This window comes from Mytilus trossulus, chromosome 14 (assembly GCF_036588685.1).
Source record: "Mytilus trossulus isolate FHL-02 chromosome 14, PNRI_Mtr1.1.1.hap1, whole genome shotgun sequence".
NCBI lineage: Eukaryota > Metazoa > Mollusca > Bivalvia > Mytilida > Mytilidae > Mytilus > Mytilus trossulus.
This window is the reverse complement of record NC_086386.1, coordinates 70,429,125-70,437,644: the sequence shown is the minus strand read 5'-3', so window position 1 is coordinate 70,437,644 and position 8,520 is coordinate 70,429,125. Positions and strand designations below refer to the sequence as shown.

Here is an 8,520-nt window from a genome sequence, read left to right as displayed (position 1 = left end):
TCTACAATGTATATTTAGGATAAACACCATGTACATTTATTCAGAAAATTTATCAATGGTTTAACATGTTTAATATTTTCATTGCTAGAATTGGTATGATGTTGAAGAATACAGCTGTCATTGCTCAAACAGTCTTGAGACAATCTGGCAACAGACCAATACACATTGCTGCACCAGTTATATGTAAAGGTACCAGTATATATCTCATATGAACATTGGGGTGCTGGAATATAAAGAAAAGGGAATAATTGTACCCAAAAAATGGCCTATAAACATGATAAAAACATGATAAACATGATAAATATGATAAAAACATGATAAACATGATAAAAACATGATAAACATGATAAAGACACGAAAAAGTTGAAAAACAAACAAATGGTACTGGATTAATTACTGGAAGGAAAATTCAAAAGCAAGAATTGAAAAGTCTGTAATCAAATGGCAAAATCAAAAGTGAAAAACACATTGAGCGAATGAAAACAACTGTCACTTTCTGAATTGGAACAGGCATATATACTTAATGTTGTTTGCATTATGTTCTATGGCAAATATTTCTTTCATGTTCAGCACTATGGAGTGAACTGTATGAATCCATTAATTGAAGTTCGCCTCATGTCTAGTAAAAAATATTTTATGCATATTCAGCATGTTCAGGATGGCGCAGAGTACTGTACATTAGAATACTTTAATCAATATACTGGTAATTTTATGAATTTAACTTCTGCATGGATATGAGCTCTTGAAGGGAGCACTCAATTTTCAAAAAATATTTCTACCGTACATGTTCTACTATCATGTCTTTGTACAAAGAACTGCATTGCCCCTAATTTGTTTTATTTCATGTATAAAACTCTTGAATAATCCAGCAAAACTAAATCTATTTATTATTTCCTTGAATATTTATCTGTTTTTCATGTTTTTGTTGTAGAATGCCTGAAGAATTCTATAGGCTTTTACGGAAAATGGAGCCAGCCAAAGTACCTAAAATTCTTAGGTATTATAAGATATTATAGTTCTAGTCAGGTACCACCAGATGAAAATATAGAAAAACAAAGTTCAGGGCCAGGAGGCATACCAGAAAAAGGTTTAGGTGGCATACCAGAACAAACAGACACTCCTAGTCCTCCTACTTCTAGTCCAAATGAAGCAGAAGATCCTAAGTTGCAGAAAGAACAGAAAATAGTCAAAAGTATGTGCTATAAATAGCTACAAGAGGTATAAACAAGGATGTAATTGCTTATTAAGATGTTAAAAGTTACCAAGAACAAAAATGGATGTCAAGTCTATTTAAATATTTTTGGGATTTAGGAAACATTGTGATAAGAAATATTTTATATTTTCCCCTTACAAATTGCTATTAAAGTGAAAATTTTCTAGCTTTCAGTAGCCAGTGGTAGCATGTTAGTTTTTCTGGACATCTGAAACCAGAAATGTAATTTAAAAAAGCTTGTGGAAATTTACTTTTTATGGACTCTTACATGTAGAATTAACAGTCAGGGGCATTACTTAAACAAGTAACAATTAAAATTACCTATACAAGTAATGTTGAAAACGAGGCTAGTTTAAATATAACTTATATAAGTTATTTTTCGGAATATTATTTTCAAAGGTGTCCAAGAATACAGATTTTACTAGCTTTAAATAATTTTCACAGTTATCTGGTTATTTTTCCCTTGATATATAAAAACTAATTCTTCAGAAACACTAATTAACTTTCCGACGCACTTATCTTTCATACCGACGCTTCTGGGTCAAAGATTGGTCTATTGGGACTTTTAAATTATCATTTTCCTCTAAAATCTTGAAGGTAGACTGATATAAATAGATAGATACTTGTGAATTAATTAAGACCTGAAGTTATTTATAATTTGCAACCTAAATCAATCACATAATATGTGCCTTAGATAAGTGTTATTGCTATTTTTGTCAAAAATGTTTAAAATAACTTATTCAAGTAATATTTTTGTCATTATTTTCAAAGTAACAATTTATCTCTATACTCCTCTAAAATCTGATAAATTCTTTATTTTATGATATAAAATGTTGTTTAAAATCATGAAAACTACATTTAATCTATGTTTCTATTGCAAATTAAAATGACTCTATTAAGTAATTTTATTATTTTTAAAATAAAAAATTACTTATATAAGTTATTAAAAATAATAACTTGTTTAAGTAACGCCCCTGACTGATTAAGAATTATCGAGAGTTTTTCAAAATGGAATAACTTTTTTGAAAAAAAGTATTTTTATATTAATGTTTAATTAGCAATACTTAATTTAATATTTAATTGGAGATCATAATACTACAGTCGATTCCACTTAATTGCATACCGCTTAATAGCATAATTCGGTTAATTGCATACTTTTCTCCTGCACAAAACCATTTCCCATTCACCTAATGTTAAATTGTCCGGTTATATGCATAGCCTTACAAGTGGCATTTCGGTTTATTGCATAGAAAATAATCGCCAGCTAGATATGCTCAGTTAAAACTGACGAGATTTTTGACCGGAAACGGCAATTTGGTAAGTATATTTTTCTTGAATGCATCATAATTATCATTATTATTTCACATTTACTTGTGTGTTATTCAAATAAAGTTTTAAAACAGTATCTTTCGTGTTTATATATATGATTATAGAAAAGGCCTCGATGTGTACACAGGTAAAGTTTCCCATATTCTATTTTAAGCCTCGAGGTCATAAAAATGTCAATCAGCTGATTGTTGTAAAATCACAACCATTCTATAATCTTCTATCTCAAAAGATGTTAATTATTGATTGGATTTCAAACATTGTTCATAGATTATATTTTGGGTGAATTTTTAAAACATTAACGCCTGCTAATTATCGATCATTATCCAATGTGTAATTTGGTAATTCAGCTTGGGTGATCTACATTTATGTTAAATATTACAGGGCATTTATATATGGTTGAAGAATTTTATACATCAATCTTTCCTTTTTAATATTTTTTTAAAAGTAAATTAACTTCTGATTATTATATTTTCTCACTTTCAACACTCGTGTCCAGCAAATAACCCGTGCAGGGCCCCATCACCTTTGCATATACGATACTAATGATGTTAAAGTAACAGCGTTACATCACTGTGTAATCGGTAAATACTGAATATCAAAGGCAGTTCATTGCACAATTATTGTTTACAATGATTATAAACTGTGTAGTATCGTTAAACAGTTTATTTTAAACAAAGCGTAACAATTTAATTTGTACATCCGGGTCAAAGAAACAAATCTATTTTTAGAACAATTTTATTTTCGTATCTCAGGTAAAGGAAAAGTCGGTACATAAATAAACTAAAACAAAATGTGTTTATAAACTTTATTGAAAGAATACACAATGAAATAAAATGTATGACAGTAGACAAATAACTTTTATTAGAATAAATAAGCATTCAATATGTTGTAAGTGGACTGTGGACGTTCTAGCATCTTTCTTCTTTGCTGATCTGCACTATCGATGTTATTTGACTCCGTAATTTGGCATTTCGGATATAAGCATACTCCGCTTTATTGCATAATTTCATCTGACAAATAGGCTATGCAAATAACCGGAATGTACTGTATTGATCATTTAAAAGTGCAATTATACCCCCGCTTTAAAAAAGGGGGGGTATACTGTTTTACCTCTGTCTGTCCTTCCGTCAGTCTGTCTGTCCGTCCTTCCGTCAGTCTGTCAGTCCATCAGTCCTTCAGTCAGTCTGTCCGTCCCATGAATATTTTTCGTCGCATTTTTCTCAGGAACTACAATACAAGGATTTCTGAAAGTTTGTTTAAGGGTTTATCTAAGTCAGCTATACTGTGTGATGCGTTTTCAGATTGATCACTCGACAACTTCCGGTTTACCGAACACTTGCATATTTTTACACTATTAATATTATCCACTTGCGGCAGGGGTATCATCAGTGAGCAGTAGCTCGCAGTTTCACTTGTTGTAAATTTGTTTATCTGTAACACCATGTACACTGTACATGCATGACATGACTTAGTGTAAACATATTTTATTAAAGAAATCATTATATATATACATGATATATAGCTACTTGTAAGGATAAATACATAAATTAGAAATATACAAAAGATTCAATAATTGGGATTAGGAAACAAGAGCAGTGCTCTTACATAAATCGGTCTCCCTAAATTCGAAAATAAAATTGCAAGCTATGAACACATGCTGAATAGCAAATGAATAAATATGTAACAAAATACAGTCAATGATTACAATAACAAAAGGAAAATTCATGATAAAAAATACATAGCAAGGGAAAGCCGAAGTGCTTCATTCTAAAAATGTGCGTACAGTCAACGCTTTTACAACCCTATGAAGTTACAAAAAGAAGTATTTAATACTTATACATGTTATAATTACATTTTTTAGCTAGGATCATAAAAACACTTATTTGATCAATTTTTTTTTAATTTTATTCACCTGTGCACTTTATTGTGGGACCTTGTGTCATCATGAATGATAAGTTTTATTGTGTAATCCAATTGCTTAAGGAATAACAAGTGGTGTGCAGTTAGCCAATCAGAATAACCTATTATAATGAAACATACATCTAAATGTAGTTATCAAAGAATGAAAATATATTTTTTATATAGGGGAGGAGTGAGTAATTAGAAATTATTTGATTGTGGGCGTGAATCGATTGCCACTTATAATACTTTTTTGGCTCCGATAGACTCACAGTAGAACAAAACATACTGATATTTAAAGCTGTGCAAAACTTTATTATAAATGTAGTTTAATGTACATGCATATGACTTTAATAAATAACACAACCTACATGTATCTGTTATTTCACTTTATTATAGTTAGGATGAAGAAACCTATTGACCATAAGTATGTGGAGAATATCTATATAGAACCTGGTCGAGCCATGGTGGAGTATCTCATAGTATTAAGGTTGGTTATAGATCAGAAAAAAGTAAAATCACAAAAATAGTGAACTCTGAGGAAAATTCAAAACAGAAAGTCTGTATTCAAATGGCAAAATCAAAAGCTCAAACACATGAAAAGAATGAATAACAACTGTCATATTCCTGACTTGGTACAGGCATTATCTTATGTAGAAAATGGTGGATTAAACCTGGTTTTATAGCTAGCTTAACCTCTCACTTGTATGATAGTCATGATAGTGGCATTATATTCCATTATATTGACAACGATGGTTGAACAAAACTAACAGATATAATAGTTAAAAATGTCAAAAATACAGCAGTCAACATTGTGTTATCATCTATATCACTGGAAAAAACAAACAAATATATAACAAAGAAGCACAGAATGGCTTAAGGTCAAGTTACAGTAAATGGGCTATGTCACAGATTTCAGTAAAATTTTGCATACAACTCTGGCTCAATGAACTTCAACTGAAAATCTAAAAAATAAAGCATTTATCTCATTTATCATTTAAAATATTACTGATTGAATTCTTACAAAATGGGTGAATATTTGAATAGAAAGCACATAAATTCGGCATAAAACCTTCTAAAATTTGTCTTAAAATCGCCAAATCTCTAATTCTACCCCATAGATTTTTCTTAAAAAAACTATATGTTGTTGATACATAATTTTTGTTATAATGATGCAAAATAAAGATAGGGTCACCGACTTCGTTTTTACGGTATACTTCATTTAAAGTTGCGTTCTTTGTGAAAAAATCCAACAAAACATCGAAATAATCGTAACTTTATCGCATTGCAGGCCGTACAACGTTGATTTTTGACGTTTTTCACTACCAATAAGGTACCAATTTGATTATTAGACAAAAAACAAAGTCGGTGACCCTATGATTATTTTATATCATTAAAACAGAAATTTATGTGTCAACAATATATAGTTTTTTAAGAAAAATCTATGGAGTGGAATTAGAGATTTGGCGATTTTAAGACAAATTTTAGATTTTATGTGCTTTCTATACAAATATTCACATATTAAAAGAAATCAATCTGCAATTTTTCAAATGATAAAAGAGATAAATGTATTATTTTTTCAATTTTCAGTTGTAGTTCAACGAGCCAAGGTTGTATACAAATTTTTAGCAAAATCTGCGACATAGCCCATTTACTGTTCCTTGACCTTAAAGATCTAGACCAAGCATATTAGCTAAAACTAAAGAGAAAAATACACATATTTACTTAAGTACAATAACACAATGACAAAAGTACAGAGCCACGTCATATATGTCACAGTGATTAAGTAGAGATAATTTTCGTACTGCATGGGATTGCTAGTTATCCTGCAGAAATCTCTTACAGAACTTTCAGTTCCTCTACCAATGAAATTAAGACATCATAATATAGACATAAATACTGTAAATTCAGAAATGTTTTTTATTTTTGTGAAAAATGCCACAGGATTATCATCACAATAATTAAAACTAGCATTTTGAAATATTTGTTATGAATTAAACAGGATTTTTCTCAAAATTGCATAAAAATAAATAATATTTTAGTCTAAAATGACAAAATCGCAATAATAATTGCAACCAATAATTTCTAAATATACAGCAGTCTGTGTCAACCTGTTTTAAGGTTTATCTGACAGAAGTTTCAACTTTTCTACTACATATTCAACCTAAAAATCCTAAAAGTTCTGTCTGACCCAAAGATGTTTTGTTTGATATTTTGTCGGTCAGACAGAGTTTGGGATACACTGTTCCAGTATAGATTTTTTTTATATATATAATTTAGAGAGTTGAATGAGATCCCTAAGTACACAAGACGCAGTCCATATGGTAGTGGTAAAAGTTTGACTGTTTATAAAAGGAAAGACATTGAAGAACTGTAAGTTACAAATTTCTTAGGGATAATTGATTTATTCTTACATTGTCTTATAAGGGATTTCCAAGCATGATCTGAGGATGCCTTGAGCTTTTTAAATTGGCTCTTTTCAGTATTTTATGTGACAATAACTATCATGATTCATTGAGATATCGTAAGTATTAATCTATGATCCCTTAACAGTTCAGATTTAAGAAGATGTGGTATGAGCGCCAATAAGACAACTCTCTATCCAAGTCACAATGTATAAAAATTTGTAAGGGTTCCACGGAACCCATTGTCTCGCCCACTTTTGCTGTTAATCACAGGCTCAACAAAAATGAGGAAAAAAATTTGATAAAAATATTCTTCTCAATACTTTCTTTTGATTGTAAGAAGCAAGTTTAGTAAAAATCCAGGATAGTTTATGAATCTAATAAATGCTTAAAAAATTTAAAATACAGACTGTATGTAATGTTAACTGGAAAAAAATCTTAAGTCCATTTAAAAGTAAAATAAAGAAAAACAGAAACAAAATTTTCTTCTAGATACTATCTTTAGATCATATTACAAGCTTCTGTCCAAGTTAGGTACATATCAAAGATAAATCAAAAAGTTATTAAAATTTTAAAAACTTTAACCACAGAGTAAATGCTGACGACAGATGTATGATCACTATATCTAGTTTTTTTCGACATAAGTCAAAGATTCGACAAAAATGTATAAGAAATTAACAATTGTAGGTCAAAGTCTGCGTTCAACAGAGATCCTTGGCTTTATTTACACCAAACAGCAAGCTATAAAGGGCCCAAAATGACTAGGGTGAAACAATTCAAACAAAAAACAATGTTCTTATATATAAAAAAAAAAGTACACAATTTTAACAAAATTTCCTTCTAGATAATAGCTTTTGATCATGAACAAACTTCTGTCCAAGTTTGGTACAAATTAAAAATAGTATAAGAAAGATATTAAAGTTTAAAAAACTTTAACCACAAAGTGAATGTGTTGTTTCCTGGCAGCAAATCTTAAGTCCATTTAAAAGTAAAATACGGAAAAATGAATTCATTTTTTTGTAAAATTTACTTCTGAATACTATCTAATGATCATAAACAAACTGCTGTCCAAGTTTAAGACAAACTTAGGATAGTTAAAGAAAGTTATTAATTAAATTTTGTAAACTTTAACCACAGATCTAGAGTGAATGTAAGATTTCCTTGCAGAAAAACTTAAGTCTTTTTATATTAAAGTAAAATACGATAAAAATGGATATTATTTTTTTTTATTTATTTCTGGATACTATCTTATGATCAGAAACAAGCTTCTGTTCAAGATTGGTAGAAATCCAGGATAGTTTAAAAAAGTTATTAAAATTCAAAAACTTCAACCACAGATTGAATAATTGTGGACGCTGCCAACGACACTGATGTCAATGGAATGTAGGATGGCTATGTCTTACTTTTTCAACTTAAGTCAAAGGCTCAACAAAAATGAGAAATGTGAAACATATCTGAACCACACCAACAAACAACAATCACTGAACAGGCTCCTATCATATTAGTATGATAATAAGTGAAAATGAAGACTAAACTATACTTTCATATTTTATACATATTTTTCATAAAATATATATATGAGTCTAAAGGGCTGACCAAGAGAAAATTAAAAAAAGATGTGGTTTAAGGAGGCTCGCGGGTAATAAGATTTTCAGAAAAAAATTAAACATATAT

At 29.6% G+C, this 8,520-nt stretch overlaps 1 protein-coding gene across 2 annotated transcripts in view; it reads left to right on the top strand.

Annotated features, from left to right (window-relative positions):
- LOC134697344 (proton-coupled zinc antiporter SLC30A9, mitochondrial-like) overlaps window positions 1-8,520 on the top strand; it is a 31,073-nt gene that overhangs the window by 1,506 nt on the left and 21,047 nt on the right. For both annotated transcript variants that reach the window (XM_063559554.1, XM_063559553.1), the window contains exons 2-5: window positions 89-189; window positions 932-1,192; window positions 4,841-4,931; window positions 6,722-6,814. In XM_063559554.1, coding sequence (XP_063415624.1) covers window positions 96-189; window positions 932-1,192; window positions 4,841-4,931; window positions 6,722-6,814 — 539 coding nt within the window. In that variant the 5' untranslated portion in view covers window positions 89-95. The remainder of the gene's footprint in view (window positions 1-88; window positions 190-931; window positions 1,193-4,840; window positions 4,932-6,721; window positions 6,815-8,520) is intronic.